General features: G+C 41.2%; 1 protein-coding gene across 5 annotated transcripts in view; it reads right to left on the minus strand.

Moving 5' to 3' along the window:
• The window catches only part of MTMR1 (myotubularin related protein 1), a 63944-nt gene that overhangs the window by 39249 nt on the left and 5743 nt on the right, over positions 1-18952 (minus strand). Inside the window, exons 2-4 of one of the 5 annotated variants that reach the window (XM_039249875.1) lie at positions 18233-18338; positions 6631-6654; positions 685-760 (exon numbers count right to left, since the gene is read on the minus strand). In XM_039249875.1, coding sequence (XP_039105806.1) covers positions 685-760; positions 6631-6654; positions 18233-18338 — 206 coding nt within the window. Of the gene's footprint in view, positions 1-684; positions 761-4467; positions 4488-6630; positions 6655-18232; positions 18339-18952 lie in introns of those variants that run through there. The other 4 variants (XM_039249876.1, XM_039249879.1, XM_039249880.1 and 1 more) reach the window with 4 other exon arrangements.

Raw genomic sequence — 18952 nt, forward strand, 5'->3', positions numbered from 1 at the left:
CCCAGCTACTCAGACTTTGACACAAGACAATTATACTCTGAGACTGAGCACACACACCTCTGGGAAGGTGCCATGAGGGAAGAAGGCCACACTCCACCTAGCAACTAGACTATCCAACCCACCCCGGCCACTGCGAGATGAGTAGGTCACGTGCAGCTGCCGTCCTGCACAGCCGCAGCACAGTGCACTGCCTGTCAAAATGTCTAGTGCTGCTCATGCCACTGCCCTTACAACACGATGTGTCAATACACACTCTTTTTCTTGTGCTCAAACTGTACTTTCTGGAATCTTGTAAGCCACTGAAATTGCTTTGCCGACTTCTCAAAAGTGTTATTAAAATATGATATGGATCTTCTGTCAATATATTTTCCTGACAGTGAAGGATTGCAATGAAGCATTACATTACAGTTGGTGTCTAATCAGCCTTCAGTTCATCAGGAAAAGTCAGGTCCCTCTTCTGTTGGTGATGCCACAGAACACTCAGCTGGAACTTAGAGTGGTCCTATATAGTCTTCTATCTCTTAAGGTCATGAAGACATTAATAAGAATGAATAGACCTAGTCCATTTGTCTTCTAATTAAATTGGTTTGGCTGCTCTCCAGCACATATATCAACTACACTCACAAGTAAAGTGCCATTTCATTTTATGGCTCCCTATAAGCCTAGTGTACCCATTACACTTACCAGTGGCCTTGATTGATTCTCCTGGAAAAAGTGGCGCTTCTTCCATCTGGGCCAGTTTATTTCCATCTCTTAGCGCCTGGCAAAAAACCAAACAGGAGTAAATCTCACTTTTCATTCTGTATACCTGGGAAGAACTGTAGCGCTCTGTGCTCTTGCTACATAGCTATAGAAGCGTGCAAAATGTATGCCCCCTCCCCTTACAAGACAATTTCAAAGCTCAGCATCACAGGACACCATGCTGCATATTCTAACAAATTGTTACACATACTTAATTAACAGTTAGAAAGCATTAATACAGAAATGGCTTGACATGACAGATAGATACTGTAATCACTACACACACAGCTATTATAAGGTGCCTCCAGAATTTGGAAGTAAGGTCAGGAAAAGGTTACCTTCTGAGCATGAAACTAACACAAATGAAATCAACGTTAGATGTAGGTGCTTAGCTAGCTACAGAAATTCCCCAGTTTGTGAGCACTATCTAGTGTGGGAACTGTTAAGTCTAACTAAAGTAACCAGGGAGGGGTCTCATGGCAGTAACATTAATAAAAGCCCTAGACTTCTGTGCTGTGGCCCAGCTACCTGTGTGTGCGCAAAGCATGGGGGTAGGGGTGACAAGTAAGTAGACTTGTCAGTGTGCGTCCCATCCAGGCCACGAGAGTGTGCTCCCATCCGGCAGACAAGAATATGCCCATCACTACTGTTGAGCAGGGTGTGTTCACCAGCCTTCTCTGAGACCAATTCCCTCTGCGCGGATTCCATGCTCACCAAGCAAATGCTAATGACTTATTAGGTTTCCTGGCTATAATGATACTAGGAAAATGCTGTCTTGGATGGCTGCAGAGATCCACACCCATATTCCCAAATGTCCAGATTAGCCCTGCTGCCTACTAGCCAGTTTCTTGTGAGTGTGGTTGGACATGCTCAGGGTGTTCAAACTACCAAGCTATGGACTGGAGCCTGAACTCGGGGCCTATTCCAAGTCACTGCTACCCCGTGAGACGCTGCCAAGGAAACTGGTCACTTTCTCCTTGGCATCTCTGACACAATGTGTCACAAATAAGAATAAGGTGTTCAAAACCTCAGCAATTCCCAAGCTGTGTTTCATAGAGCATTACAATCCCAGGGGACATGGCCTTTTTTCTTTTTCAAGTTTGGGTAATGCTGGGTTAAAGAAAAGCTAAACTGTGTTTTGTTTTGTTTTGTTTAATTTTAGTGAGACAAGTCTTTAGCATGTTAATGCACACCGAATTAGCAAGAGGGCGCTAGAGTATGCCGCATTTCCAGTACCTATTTGATCAGGGGCTGCTTTCTTCAAAAAATACTGCTAACATCAGGAGGCCACTAGTGTTCGATGGGAAACAGGTCAGACAATACTAAATATTCAGCATAATTTTGTGAAGTGAAATTGTTTAAATGGAGATCTTTTATGATTCTAAACTACTGAAAGTTCAAAACCACTAATTATTTGCATAATTATAAGGATATTTCAGTATGTTTTATTAATGGGACTTAAAGGTCAATTTAAAAACCCAATATATCATAGTTTTATCATTTTTTTTAATAAAACAAAGAAAGGAAAAAACTCAAAACATAAATTCAATGCTAAATGTTGGTCAGGGTATGACTGTCCTATAGGGAGCGCACAAAATGACATGGTCCATCCTCCTTATCAAGACATAGTTAAAATAATACAAATTAGGGTTCACTGTTACCTCCAAATGATTTTATTCACTTTGATTTTTTTAGTCCATATTGGTTTTTAAAAGTTTTCAGCCAAAATTTTTAGGGACATAGAGAGCCATTAAAGGTTAAATGGAGAATTGTTAATGGATTCATTTTTATACTCATACCCGTTTTAGAAACATCTTGTATGCAAGAAAAGCATTCACCAATATTTATACTTTTAAATGTCCAGTTTTAGGAATACTAACAGCATCACCAATCTTAATAGAAGACTTAACTTTAAAATCTGCTTTCTTTTGCCTGATCCAGGGACTTATGACATAGTGACAAAGTGAGAAAACTAGTTCAATCAATATCTAAGTTTAAAGTTACTTCAAATATTACACTTCTAAAGCTTATTTTAAAGGCTAAATATTTTCATCTATAGACCTAAATTCCTTAACTTATATTTAAAAATAAGTGAGGATAGGTTATTTTGAAATACATGGGCTAAAGCAAGTTGTTCTAATCAACTGATCCTGAAAGGAGGTTGGGGAGGGTGCAGTCCAGGGGGCAGGGAGCGGGATGTGATTCACATAAGGTTTATAACGAGCCATATCAAATACTTTAAAGTCCTCAACTGAGGACCAGCTACTAAAATGTTGCAGATGGGAGACACCAGTGACTGGGACCATTTTGAGAATGTACTAGGCTCTCAAGATTGAGGCTGAAGATCAAGCATATCTCCTCTCCTCTGACAGTCATGTTAGATTTGGCTTGAAATACCTGTGCATTTCTGTGAGGCATGAACGTACTGGTGAGACAGAGTGAGACACCTCTCACAGGAACTAAATCTGGGACATGCTTTATAATGATGGAAAAGCACCTATCAGAACAAAACAAATGATCCCACTGATTCTGATTTTGCCATAAAAGGTTTATCTTGTACAGGAAACACATTTAGCTTCAGCATAGGAATTCAAGAGAAGAGTGGTTTTTAAAGGCTCGTTATTTTGTGAGTACAGTAGATTCCCTTTATAAAGCTGGTGTTAGGAAATGGGACTCACTTGTGCTATATTAAGCTTTGACTGCAACTACAAAGTTGCACGAGACATGATTTGACCCTTGATTTATCCAACCCATGTACAGTATAATCAGAGAATGGAATATTCTTGTGGACAAAATTTGGTCTCATGCACACATCCAGTCCTCTTGGTGTCTTTGCTTAAGTGTGGCCCAGATGAGGAATTCCCTGTGGCGATCTCATCCAAACCCTGTTCCAGTGACCCTGAAAGTGCAGCGGAAGGCCCACCAGCTCCCTGAGGTCGTCCCCGAGGCCCCCAGCCCCTGGATGGACCGGCTCCTCTACCACCTTTCCCATCGTGAGTCTAGGCTGCTGGGTGGGCAGTGTCTATGGTGGCTGCATGCCAAAAGTAGTGGTTTTCAAACTGGGCTCTTCGAGGTGCTTCCAGGGTCACCAAAGAAGGATGGGCTGGGCAAAGGCACAGCTGAGCATGGGGGTGGTGGTGTGGCCATGCCTCCCTGGAGCCGCTCTTCTAGCGCTTTCACATATTGAGATGCTACATAAGCTCTGGAGAAAGTTGTGCCGCTTTCAAAGGCTCCGGGGAGTCTAAAGGTTCTGAGCAAAGAGTAAACACTCAAGAATACTTGATGCATGATTTCTTCTGATTAATTCAAACTATATGGACTCATTCCACAAAGACCTGTAAGGTGCTGGGCATCATGTTGGGCACAGACCTTGCAAATTTGAATAAAGCAAAGTCTGCACCTTCAAGGAGCAAGCTGAGCATATGCATCTGCCCCCTCTCAATCTTTGTAAAGGGATTTCTGAACCCTGTTGTGACCAAGGCTCATTACCTCATGGCTAACCCTACCTAGGAAAACCGAGAAGCACAGGTGAACAGATTTCTGGTTGACAAAATGTTGGATAAACCAATTTTTGCAAATAATGTCATAACGGAATCTACCAAACTTGGACAGGAGGGCACTGCTATAGTGGTAAAAGCATTTGTTTATCATCTAGAAATCTAGTATGAAATGGCTTCTAGTACACGATCTGTAGCTACAAACAGATGAACACGTAGAACTTGCCACCTGATCAGCTTCAGCTTCAGAAGGGTAGCCATTGTGTTCTTCCTGAATCTCCTGCACAGCACCAGGGGCATGGACAAGAAAAGGCAAAGAGGAGAAAGAGAAACACATGCAAACAGACAGGTGAAAGGACAGAAGTTCTTTTTTAAAGAGACAGTAAGCATGTAAAAGTTGACACACCTTTCATGGCTTTGCAAATCACAACATTTTCCCCCTTGAAGTTAAGGAAATAGCGTCCTCAGCCTAAAATGCAGTATCTATTCTGTGTTTGTGTTGGGGTGGAAAAATGAAAAGCAAACAAACATCATGGATTTCAAAGAATGCACTGTCTTTTTAAAATCAAGCAATACTACAACATATGGCAAAGAAACAAAATAACAGACACATAATATGCTCACAGAAAATAAAGCATACCACTGTAACCAAGTAAAGGGCAAAACCAAGCCAAAATATAGAGGCAGTTCATAGACATGTATTTTAAACACAGTTAAGTGTTCATATGCGCTAAAAAACTACTGTTCAGGGCTCCACTGCACTAGTATTAACGAGCTTTCCACACACATGCACATGCACATATTACATGCTAGAGACATACATACACATGTGATCTGTTAATTACTGCTAAGTAAATATTGTGCTTTATGAATCATACGGTATTAAATATTTCTAATTACAGTATCAGTGTGCTTCCAAGAAACAGCTAAAAGGTCACATATCTTTATTTCAATGTTTTCTAATCCCTTTAAAAGTATACTGTGCTTAGTTTAACTTCTTCACAGAAGTGATTCGTTTTGGAAACTTTAAAGGTTGGACTGCTGGTTCAGCGGGTGGTACAAAGCCGAAGACAACAAGATTATAACCCCTCTTAGAAGTTTTATCCACTCTCTGAGACTGGAAATCTTAACACACAGATATACTTTTTTCCTCATGAAACTTTGGCTCCCACGACTGTATTTCTTTAAAAGGCAATCAGTAAAGAAGTAGGAGAGGTTTAAAAGAATTACTGTTTCTCACCTTTCATTTTTGTCGAAAATAGCTACTTAATACACTGGTATACTTTATTATCAGATTGAATTTAGTACACAGTTGTTACTGCTACCCTTCAAAGCAGGGTAATTTTTAAAACGCAATGTTTTTTGAAACTTCCATATTTCAAATGCAAAGAAAAAGGAATCATTCTTTGATAAAATTTTTGAAAACACAAAAAGAAATGACTGAACAATAAAAAACCACACAGTAGTTCACAGTCCATGCAAATGGAAAGCCAAACACTAATATTTAACAATGTGAATCAGTGAAAGAAAATGACTCCCACGATCAAAGGAAAACACGGTGAAAAGAAAATTAAACAAAGATACGCCAACTGGGATAACAAGAATTTGACTTAACCTGCTTGTGTCTGTATGGCTTCATTGGCTTCTCTAAGATTAACATTTTTTAAATTCAAGTCATTAAGTTATTGCTAAAATCCGCATTATTTTCATTGAATGGAAATAGGTTAGTTTTCCACATCTGACACTCAGTTTCAAACGCATGCACATTACCAATCTTTGTCTTGCTTTATGAATATTCTGAAATAAAGGGAAGGAAAGTCATGAGGAAAATATAAGCTATAATCCACTCCCCGTAATGGCTACATCTGTATTTTAAGAACTACTCGGCACTGATTCCACTAAATTTACCCTGGAGACTAGCACTTGCGCTGCCTAGATTCAGCATGCACACAGAAAGGTGACTTGAAATCTGACTTAGGATGGACAGCAAATGAGCACTTTGTTGTTGCTGTTGTTGTTAACTTCTTTAGCATGAGTTACACGGCAAACACGGTAAAAAGAAGACTCTGTAGGCCTGGCCATAGAAGCCCCTGCCATGAATATCCATTTGGTCAGAATTCATGTAACCCAACAAAAGTCAGTACTGCACGCTGGCAACAATTTTTAGCACCCTGCCCTCAAACACACTGGCGTTTATTATTGCACATAAAAACACCGTCACGAAAAAAGCGTTTCTAGTGAACACTTAAAGCTATGACACAGCAGAGCAAGTTGATCTGAGTGACTCATAAACCCAGTAAGAAGGTAAAGAGCACTAAGTAGGCTAAGTGTTTGATCAAGCACAGAGACACACAAGTAGGAGGCCCATGTGCTGAAAGCCACGTATTCTTACCCTTATATCAGGCCTCCTGAAAACCTGTTAGTTAAAATACAGAACATCGTCATCACGGGCACATTCCCACTGACCTGTGAAAGATGCTGTTAAACTCAGGAGCCCATCCCGATGGAACATGATAATCTTCTAACTAAACCAACCAGATCAATCCTAACACATTTGCCCTCCAAGTTTCATTCAATATCAAATCAATCCTAACACATTTGTCCCAGAATTCTCAGGCAAGTCTCTGATTTGGAGAAACGTAATGCCCTTAGGCAAAGAGAAACTACATTATTTTAAACACAACCCCCTTCTGGCAAGTACCATTATAAGCTGCTGCGAACAGGCTGTGTTTCAAAAGTTCACTTGTGTGTGTGTTTGGAACGCTGAAGGCATTTTCCCCATAGAAACAATGATACAAAACAGTGGTTCTGCTCCCAGACCAGCCCACAGAAACAAAAGGGAACCCAAAAACCACAAAAGCCCCCACATCTGACCCAGAGCACAGCTCAGCTGTTGGTGCTAATGGTATCAAGAAACCTAGTTAACGATAAATCTTAAACTGGTTTCTACAGAAATTCTGTTTCCAACTAGCACATGGGACTCCAAAATTAAACTCCCTGACGTGGCCGCCCCTCACCCTAACTCCCACTACATGGGGAAGGGGTAGCTGCAGGGGGGAGGAAGTAGCTGGCTCTGCTGTGAGGGGAGGGGGAGGAGGAGGGGAGGAGAAGCAAAACTTAATTAAATAGAGACATGTTATTCCTACACCCTAGCCTGTGACTCGAATGTGCAACGTATGCCTTCGAGAAGCTCTAGCTGGAGAAAACACCTCCGGGAACGGATGAACCTTAGGAAAGTGAGGAACACTTGGGTGTCTGTTCCCCAGTCCAATGTCTGAAATCCTACTATCTAACCACTAGATGTTCTATGGGAAACATCATTAAAAATTAAAATCACCAGAAGTTCTTATTAGTTTTATAGGTTTTATTCAGGATAGAGAAGATCACATGAATACAAGACTATAGACTTCAAAAAACATCACTGTATCATCATTAGAATATCCTTTGAAGTAAAAAAGGTTCTGAATTAAGTGATGCTGTAGCCCAAAGAGAATTAAAGCTCATTCCTAAATTCCTAAATTTAGACTATGTTAAAAAACCTAAATCTGACTCCCTTTTTTCTTTCTCTTTTTTTCTTTTTTTTTTTTTTTTGGAGGAGGGGTTGATGGATATGTTTATTCTTTTAAGTGCAGTGAGTTTCACAAGTGTGTACCTATCAAATCATATTAAATCGTATACTTAAGAATGTGAATTACATCTCAAAAAACTACACACTTATGTTAGTAAAGAACTCAAAATGAGGCATAGGTGGCAATAAAAACTCAAAATAGAGGAAAGTCTCCCCTTGTGGTAGGGTCTACTCCTTAAGGAAAGAAAAAAAAAGAACATCTCAAGGCAACCTTGCTATTCATGTACGTGACGACATCCCTCACGACCCTGTAACATGAGACCATGTTAATCAGACTGCATGTCTGTGTGTTACCATACATTGCAGACAAAGAAGTAAAAAATATATTAAAAACCACACCATGTGGTGTTTTGGGGCTCAGTTCTTTGGGTACGAACCCAACTGAGCGATGCCGGCTAGAATAAAGGTGCTACCTGGAAAGAAAAGCCTTGGTGTCACAACTCTCTGTGCGAGAATCCTGCTACACCCTCTCTGAGCATGTTCATGCCCTAGTGATAACCACATTTAACTGGACCAATTTTTCATTCCGAGGAATGCCTCCATAACTGTAAATATGGTGACACCTCTAATTCTTTTTTTTTTTTTTTTTTTTTACAAATAGTTTATTGTCAAATTAGTTTCCACATAACACTCAGTGCTCATCCCCACAAGTGCCCTCCTCCATGCCCATCCCTCCTCCCCCCCACATCCATCAGTCCTCAGTTTTTGTCAGCATTCAAGAGTCTCTCATGGTTTGCCTCTCTCCCTTTCCCCCACCATTTCCCCCCTTTTTCTCCCCCTTGTTCCTCAGTTAAGTTCCTTCTAATCCTCTTATACGTGCGAACATATGGTAGCTGTCCTTCTCTGCCTGACTTATTTCGCTCAGCATAACACCCTCAAGGTCCATCCATGTTGCCACACATGGCCAGATTTCATTGTTTCTCATTGCCATGTAGTATTCCATGGTAAAGATAAACCACATCTTCTTGATCCATTCATCTGTTGATGGACACTTAGGCTCTTTCCATGTTTTAGCTATTGTGGAGAGTGCTGCTATGAACATTGGGGTCCATGTGCCCCTAAACATCAGCACTCCTGTATCCCTTGGGTAAATTCCTAGCAGTGCTATTGCTGGGTCCTAGGGGAGTTCTAGTGTTAGTTTCCTGAGGAACCTCCACACTGTTTTCCAGAGGGGCTGTACAAGTTTACAATCCCACCAACAGTGAAGGAGGGTGCCCGTTTCTCCACATCCTAACCAGCACCTAGAGTTCTCTGATTTGCTCATTTTAGCCACTCTGACTGGCGTGAGGTGGTATCTCAGTGTGGTTTTGATTTGTATTTAAATGATGAGGAGGGATGCTGAGCATCGTTTCATGTGGTGACACCTCTAATTCTTGACATGTCGACTTTAAACAGTTAGTATCGACCTCACATTCCAAAAGGTGAGAAAATACACTTTCTCAAACTCCCATCTCCCTCTCCATATCTGCTGATGGACACTTTAATTTTTAGTTCATTTATTGTCTTCCTTCACCAGAAGCTAAATCATAAATACTCATGGAATAATTTTAGGAGCCATTCTTCTAAGCACTTTGTACATACTAACTCACTTTAACCTCAAAACAACCTTGTGATATAAAAACCATCACTGTCCTCGTTTTTTGATGAGAAAACCAAGGCACAGGTAAGTAATCTGGTAATGAGGCAACTCTCTGTGGCTTTGGATGGGAGCTTCCCATCAGAAAGGGCAACCGGGATTAGAAGCTTCAAATTTTCAGCTCCATGTCCCCCACCCTCTGGAAGGGAGAGGGCCTGGCGGAGTTAATCGATTGTGTTTATGTCATGAGGTCTCCATAAAAACCCCGCTAGTATGGGGTGCAGAGAACTCATACATTGAACATATCCACATCCCATGAGAGTGGTGAATCCCAGGTGCACAAGGGACAGAGGTCCCGCACTTGGGACCCTCCCAGACCCTGCCCTATGTAGCTCTTCATCTGGCTGTCCATCTGCCTCCTTGATCATGTCCTATAATAAGGTGGTAAACCTAAGTTAGTGTTTCCCTGAGCTATGGGAGCTGTTCTAGCAAATGAACGAAATCAAGGAGGGGGTCCTGGGAACCCCCAATTTGGAGCCAAGCTGGGCAGAAGTCATGGGGAACCTGGAGGCACACTACTTTCATTTGGTGTCTGAAGTGAGGGACAATCTAGTGGGACTGGGCCCTTAAGCTGTGGGGTCTGCACTTACTCCAGGTTAGTGTCAGAACTGAATTGAACTGAACTCTAGGACAGAGGGCTGGTGTTGAATTGGCCAGTGTGGGGACATCTGGCATCAGAAGCGCTCTATGTGTATAGAATGAGTAACAAAGAGGAAAACAGTGAATTTTTCCCCAGACAAGCACCAAGATTTAAATTTGTATAAAAGTTTGCACTGGGGTTTAAATTCCCTCTGCCCTCGGGTTGTCAAGTCATCCTTTGACACTTCGCACCAGAGAGGTGAGGGCTTCCGCTGACTACCCGCTCTTGGTAAGGGAGCTGGTGTGCTCCTCTTTGACCCCCTGGGCTCTCTGGGCTCTGTGCTCCGCCTGGTCTCCCTGGCTGGTGGCGAGTTTGCTCATGTGAGCCCTGCCCTGAGGAACAGGCCACAGGCATCCGCAGCTGCCTCTGGGGGAGTGTGTTTAACTCAGGGCACGCTGTGGCCTCACCCCTAAGCCAGGCCCTCCAAGCCAGCTTTGATCAATTACTGTGTCTAAGTGCTTGCTTGGCTCCCATCTTAATTCTTCATAAGGTAATAGGTGACACCCCTAAATCTCCAACAGTGTGGCTGTATTTCAGGAAGTTTTCAAACACAGCCAGTGCCAGTGATATGAATACCACAAGCAGTTGTGTTGAGGGTCCACCATACACCAGGTGCTGTGCTAAATGCTTTACACGTGTTACCTCAACCCCCCCAACCCTCCCAGCCACTGAGGAGATACTACTATTGTCCCCATGTGACAGATGAGGAAACTGAGGCAGCAAGAGATTAAGTAACTTAGCCAATGTCACAGAACCAGCAACACTAGAATAGGAATTCAAACCCAGGCTGGCTGATTTTACCTCCCATGTTCTTAATCTCAATACGGCCCCACCTAGACCTGTTCCCCTTCTAAAGGAGGCTGACAAAGGCCCTCAAGGTTTAATGACCTGAATGTCCTGCTCTGCACTCCTCACTCCTCACCACATCTTGTTTCCACATCTATTTCAACCCTCACCACAGCCCAACTTGAACTATGTCTTTCCCTTGTTATGAATTCCATGCAGCCCAGCTCCCTGCATGTAGAAGGTGCTTACATCATGATTTTGGAAGTGGACTGGTGTTCAGCAATTAGACTGTGCTCCTCCATTACATGTTTTTACAGAGCATATACATTTGGGTAGACTACAGGGTATAGTAAAGGAGGACTGTAGCATTTCAATCATAGGCTGCCCTAATACATTAAACCTCTGCTATCATACCCATTATGCAGATGAGGGCACTGAGGCTCAAAACGGCGAAATAACTCATTGGGTAGCTTGTCAATGACAGAACTGGGACTCTGGGACTCAAGGCAAAGTACTCCTGATCCAAAGACTCCTGGTCTTTTTGATAAGCCACATAAGAGAATTCTAAGTGAAATAAATACGTTTTTATAAATGAGATGTTTTGAACTTATGCCTCTAAGAGAATTCTTTTCAAAAAAAAAGACTGTGATATTATTGAAGTAAAAACACAACTGTTTTCTATTTTAGGTGCAAAGTCTACAAAGTAATTTTTGCTTTAGCAATCAGATCACTGCAAAATGAGTTAAAAAAAAAAGAGGTTTTTTTACCCTGCTAGGAAGTATGAACTCAGGAGATCAGTCCTCTTGCTGTGGGAGCTTGCTGCTCAATGGCTTGCTAGTCAGAGGCCCAGGGAAGGCTAATAAAAAAATCTTTATATGTATATATGTTTACCACTTGTGTGTGCATGAGTGGTCGAGGGGCAGAGAGGAGAATCCAAAGCAGGCTCCATGCTGAGAGCAAAGAGCCCGATGCTAGGGCTTGGAGCTCGATCCCAGGAGACATAAGGTCATGACCTGAGCAGAAATCAAGAGTCAGATGCTTAACCAACTGAGCCACCTAGGCACTGCCAGGCTAATAAAAAATCTTAAGCAGTCATCAAACTACAACCCTGGTCTGGGAAAATAGCCACACCTGAACCCTGCCTGACCCCCTTTGTCAAAGTCTAACCTGAAACCATCACTTTCCACTTTCTAAAGCCCTCCAGGAAACGTGATGAGGGAGCTGTCAATTCAATCCACGATGAAACATGAACAAGTACAAGGATAATTGCTGATATCCTTTCGCCAACTAAATTCTAACATCTTTACCAGCATAACTTTATGTTTCATTTAAATAATACTTCCGATAGATCATGAGTTGTTATACATGTTAATCCAAACTGTTTTACACGCAATAGAGAATCATTCAGCAGTCTGCAAAAGTCTTGACTTTTTAAAAATTAAATTTCAATTTTGAGATAGCTGTAGACTCACATACAGTTGTAAGGAATAACAGATTCCATGTGCCATGTCATTCAATTTTCCCAATGGCAGCATATTATAAAACTATAGAACAATGGCAGAACCAGGAAATTGACACCGATACAATTAAGATGCAGAACAATTTCATCACCAGGAGGACCCCTACTGTTGCCCTTTTATAGGGCACATGCACTTCCCTTGCAACTCCTCCCCTTCTTACCCCCTGGCAACCACTAATCTGTTCATGAGTATAATTTTGTCATTTGAAGATTGTTACATAAATGGAATTATATCGTACATGACCTTTAGTGAGTAACATTTTTGGCTCAGTGTTAATTCCCTTAAGACCCATCCAATTCTTTTCTCTGTCCTCTCTCGTCTATTGAACCCATTCATTGAGTTGTTTTGGTTATTCTATTTCTCTGTTTTAAAATTCCCATTTAGTTCTTTTTTTAATCTCCTTTTCCTTTGCTGAACCTATTTCTTTTCTTTCACTATGTTTCCATTGTTTCAAGCATGTTTGTAATTGTTTACTGAAGCAATTTTATGATGGCTTCTTTAAAATAATTTTCAGGGGCACCTGGCTGGCTCAGCCAGTTAAACGTCTGACTCCTGATATTGGCTCAGGTCATGATCTCATGGTTCATGGGTTTCTCTCTGTGTCGGGCTGTGTGCTTATAGCACAGAATCCTGCTTGGGAATCTCTCTCTCTCCCTCTCTTTCTCCCCTCCCCTGCTCAGGCTCTCTCTCAAATAAACATTTAACAAGTTCATTTCCACATAATTCTAACACCTGTCATCTCAGTTTTGCCACCTATTGATTCTCTTCTTTCATAGTTTGGAACTTATTTAAACCGTCTGTTTTACCTTGCATTCTGTGACACCGCCCCAGCAGAAGCCAGGGGTACCACATCATTATAGCCAGGCGCGCCACTCAGCCTCTACTGACACCAGATGGGGGATTCCTGGTTACTAAGGGGTCAGTGCAAGAGTCGCAGCCCCTTGCCAGGCTCCCACGGACACCTGACTGGGAGCGGCAGGGATATCTTGTTACTGCCCCCAACATGGCCTCCACTAACAGCACAGCCTCCTTACCGACGGGCGGCGGCGAAAAGTCTGACTCTCCATTGGGCTTCTTCTGACATTACCCCTGCAGGGGTCTGGTGTGCCTCAATACAGCCTGGCAAGGGAATTCAAGGCTCCTGCCTTGGCCTTGATGGCGGTGTGGGTGTGGGGCCACAACTTTTTCTGTGGTGTTTGGCTGGAGTACAGTGGTTAGTGTTTAAAAGTTTTCTTTTTGCTGGGCTGTCTCCTTCCTGGTCCTTTGGCATGAGAGAGTAGGCTTTTGTTGTCTGTGCCCACTGGCATTTCTGGGTTGCTGGGTTCTTCAGCAACAAGTCTGGGACATACGTGGCAGAAACAGAACCCAGGGACTCACCACCGTGTCATTCCTTGGGTCCTGAGGTCCCTAACCAGTCTGCCTTCTTCTACCTTTCAGGGCACTCGTGTTTATTTTATGGCTAATGTCCACGGCATTTGGTTGTACTTAGCGTGAAGAATAAGAAAAAGTACATTTGATCCATCTTTCCAGAAGCAGAAGCCGAAATCTTGCTTTTTTTTTTTTTTTCAAGTGTTTATTTAAATTCCAGTTAGGTAACAGTGTAATATTAGTGTCCGGTGTATAATAACAGTGATTGAACACTTCCATACAATACCCGGTGCTCTTCACAAGTGCCCCTTAATCCCCATCACTCATTTAACCCATACCCCCCACCTCCCCTCTGGCAACCACCAGTTTGTTCTCTATGGTTAAGAGTCTGTTTTATGGTTTGCCTGTCTCTTTTGTCCCCCCCTATGTTCATCTGTTTTGTTTCTTAAATTCCACATATGAGTGAAATCATATGGTATTTGTCTTTCTCTGACTTACAAAATCTTGACATGTTTAAGAGATAAGTTGTCCCCTCAAGTAACCCTGGGAGAGAGGATAGCACTTTTCCAGTGCAGTGGTTACAAAATGAAGGCCTCCTGCTCACAGAGGCAGTAGCAGGTTTTTCTTAAATTGTTTTCAAGGAGACATGCTGTTCTTTTCAGTTCTCCACTGTCCCCTCCCATGTCTGCCTAGCTTGCAGACATTTGCAAACTCTGATTTAATAAATAGATCATGAGGCCATGGATTCTGAAAGATCATGCTCGAGCCTCCCTTTTCATACATTAGTACTCAACTTAAGAAATATTAACTAAAACCTAGCTCAAGCATGATGAAGCCTTTCCCATGCACTGCATCTTACTTCCCTCCAAAGCCCTTCTGGAAATTTTTGTTTAGGATCCAGAATTTAATCACTGTACTAACTTGTTAAATGATTAAACTTAGTACAGGATCCTCTCCATTTTCTTTTACTTCCAAAAGTTTAAAGAAGAGATCTAGGGGAGGAGAAACAAGAGGAGAGGCAGAGAGAGGTGGTGATGGTGATGATGATGTCACTTCTACTAATGGCTATTAAATTCTGTTCCAATTTGTAACAGTATTATTTCATCTAATCTATGGAACATTACATTCAGATCCTATTCTTAAAATCTTTGGCAAATTCAAGAAAGAGACTCTTTGTTAGCCCAGTAAAAGTGAAAAGCAATTAAGGTGAGTTGGTAGTGGAGTGCAGAGAGGGGGCCGGGAGAGGATCAAACAAAACAAAACGTTTTATTTCATTTCTAATAGTCCTCACAGCCAGGCAAGTCTTCAGGATGACTTAGTATTAAAGCACACATTTATTAATTTAGTTGACCTACAATTCAACATAACAGCTATTTAGTCTTTCAGCTGGGACAATGTTTTCACACTTTGCCTATATAACATCTATTAAATTATAAGTTTAATGTGCTATTTTTCCTAGTACGTATTTAAAATAATTACATAATTTTTGTGAAAAACATGTCCATATGGACATGCCATCTAAACTTGTCTTGTGATACAAATGATATTCTTACCATGGTTTGGGCTGAGCCTACTGTCAATTTATGATATAAATAATAAACCAATTGTTCTCCAAAACCTAACATGAATTGCTAATTATTTAGGTGTGTAGGAATTTACCAGAAATGTATGGTCCCTTCACCAATTTCAAGAGCTATAAACCTAGGAAGGCTAGTGTTTCAGATTTTATTATACACAAGAAATATAAATATTTGAGGCTCTTGGTTCCATACGTGCAGAGACTCTGACTCACTGCATGTGATGGGGACCATGAAAGCTGTAGTTTTGCAGACACCCTGGGGAGTGTTGCTGTGGGGAAAACCCGAAGGCCCCAGTTTGAAAAACAGTGGACAGGGCAAGGGGGAAATTTTTTTAAACCCACTCTAGCCTTTCAATGGGATAGTCATCCTACTGAAAAATCCCAAGTCTAACCATGTGATATTAAGCAAGTCATTTAATATCTCTGAGCCTTGATTTCCTCATCTGGTAACTGATGATTATGATAAAAGCTACCTTATTTGGTTGTTGTAAGGCTGCAATGGATTATATGCCCCAAAGTATTACAAAACCATAGAGCCCTATTCGTGCTCAGGGGTTGCTGAGGATGATGATGTAGACCCACCCTTGGCAGCCCACAACACAAAAGACAATCAGCATTTGAAATCAAGATGCAAGTGCTCATATAAACATCTGCTCCGCCTGAATTGCTGACGTTGAGTTTAACCTATCATAAATTAACCCCCATACCGAATGTGTATTTCAAATAAGATATTTGCACAGTAGATAATTTGAAATATTATTGACTGACGACTACAAATTAGATCCTCAAGGAACTGTATCTGGACCATCAGGAAAAAAACCCATGCAATGGCTCCCAGGCCAGAGGTACCCCAGGGGCCCATCTTGGGTACTCTGATTTTAAGAACTACTTTATAAGTAGCACATAAAATTATCCTTGTGGTTTAGAAACAGTTTACGCTTTCATTATTTAAAAATCTCTCTTCTTAAAGAGAGCAACTCCTGAATTATTAATTGAACACTGACTTTGTAGACTTGGTTACAGGGCAAATATAGCAAAGACAATTATAAAACATGTTCTCTTACAATAATTCATCAAAAGCTTTAGCTATGACCTGATGCAGATACCTAAAATTCAACTTACGAAATATAGAAAAGCCTTATATTTTTTTCTGAATGCCATCTGTTAAGCCATTCCAACATGAGCTAATTCTGCTACACAAATTTGTAAATAGACTAAAATTAACAAAACTTAGTTGCTTCGTGTTAAAGTACAGATGCAGTCTGATCTACTAATGTAGAGGTTAGAAAGCTAGGCAATCTTTTATAGAACCCACACAGCACTAACAAATAAATATTCAACCATAATGAAAACATTACAGTTAACTCATAATTGTCAGTAAAGAAAATCATTCCAAGGCCTGAGAGCTATTCTCGTTTCATATGGGTTCTTGAGCCTCTCCACTCGGGGTGGGGGGGGGACAGTTTCTCAGCTAAGATGGGGGCAACAGGGCAGCCGGGATGGGTGGGGTCAGCAGCTGCTCAGTGATCTGCCACCCAGGCATCAGTGATAGAGCAAATGCTCCTCCCACCTGGGGACGGTGTGTTTGCCAAGCTGGGTCTGGAACCCCAGGAACCCCAGCTGCTCCTACGTGGACAAACGTGAAAACCAGACAGCAGGGAAACCTAGGGAGAGTGACATACTGTCACTCTTCTGGCTAAGCAGATTATCCAATTTCTACTAATCTGCAGCCCCGCTTTCCTCTGGTAGACCTAATCAATAGCATCGGATGGCTTGGATGAAGCAAGTAGAGCAGGATAGCCAGATTTCAATTACAAGGCCTCTTGAGTCAGTTTCTGCACTTGCTGCATTATGAGAGAGAGAGGAGAGGAATGGAGGCTAGCGCCCTTAAGCAAGGGGCATGTATTAAGAATTATTTAGGATTTTTATTGTAGTTCTTGAACTGTTTGTAAGCCTTGGTGCCTGGCAAGGACCATGATTTTGAGAGACTGTTGACTGAGGGTAGTCTGGATACTAAATGTAGCTCACCTATACTTGTGACATCAATTCTCTTTTACTAGCAAAGAGAACTATAAGAGACTGAAACGTCAATTCAAGCCAAGTGCCACTACTGCAATATAAGCATGGCTTAATCATTGACCGACATTAAAACAAGGTTAGTCTTACCCTTAAAGAAGATGGAGCACATACATTTTTTTATTTGTTAATTGATTCAACACGTATTTACTGAGCACCTGTTATATTCCAGGATTGTGCTGGGGAAGCAATGGTGAGTAAAAGAGCCCCTATCTCTGCTGACAAAGAGCTTATCACCCTTAACTCCAGAATGAACAGAGAATCCAAATTAAGGACTAAAAAACAAAGCTGCCCATACAACATTCTGGAGTTGTCAAGTGTTTTTACATTGTAGTACCACGTTAGTGCTAAATACCCACAGGTAACACCTAAATACAGAAACAAACGGTGAAGTTGGGAAATACGATCAGACATTTTCTGAAATTCAGAATACCATCAAAGAAAATAGAGGTATTTACTGTAATGAAAGATAAAAATACAGTATGTGATAAAATAATAAAATGAAACTAGATTTTTTTTAGAAAACTGATCATAATCTAAAGACAGCTTTTCCTCTCAATTACAAAACCATGAGTACATCTACTGGATCCTGACAAAAATTCTCCTCTAAAGTTCAGATCTATAACAACAGAGACCCTTTCACCCTTGTTCCCAAACAAATGTCTGTTGAACATCAAGGGGTCAAAGTCTCACTCAAATTCAAAATGCAAAGCTTCTTGGTACATTGAAAATGAATTAAGGACTCAATGCTGCTTACTTACCTTGTAGTCTCTGGATACATTTTCTGATGTCACTGAACCTGAAATCTGACTAGAAATTGTAGCAGCTATAAGCTGTTTACACCATTCAACATGTGATCCTGTAGGACTAAAAGAAATAGTGTGATTAAAATATTTTAAGACGTCAGCTCTCCGTGAAAAAAAAAATGAGTACTGACTGGGGATATATGTACATTTCTTTTTTTTTTTTTTTTTTTTTTTTTTAAGAAAACAAACAGACTACTTGGTTATCTTTACATTTAATAGAAGACCTGAAATACTGACTGACAACTGGGAAGTAAGATTCGGTTCCAGGTTGTCTTTAAATGAATCAACCAACTTTTCTAAGTTGAAGAGTCTAGGCATTAGACAGTTAAGCATGTTATTCGCTATCATTTCATGGAATTGTACTCTATTACAATTGTATAGACTGAGTATTCTCAATATAATGTATACAGAATATTAATTCTAGGGTGAAATATTTATCTTACAGCGTGTATTTTTCAAATAGACTTTTCATGGAACAGAGTTGATGATGTGACTCTAAAAAGAACAGACTAGACGAATGCCATCCTGCACGTAGTAGTAATGCCACCTTGCATTTCTGTAAGTGCGCTGACAGCTCATGAAGGCTCTTCCAGTTCGTTGGGATGTGAAAGCCTCACAACCACAGTGTGATACGAACGCAGAGAGCAGCCAGCATGTTTCTGAGGTGAGGAAGTC

The sequence above is a fragment of the Hyaena hyaena genome, unplaced genomic scaffold (genome assembly GCF_003009895.1).
Source record: "Hyaena hyaena isolate Hyena2069 unplaced genomic scaffold, ASM300989v1 scaffold_348, whole genome shotgun sequence".
Lineage (NCBI taxonomy): Eukaryota > Metazoa > Chordata > Mammalia > Carnivora > Hyaenidae > Hyaena > Hyaena hyaena.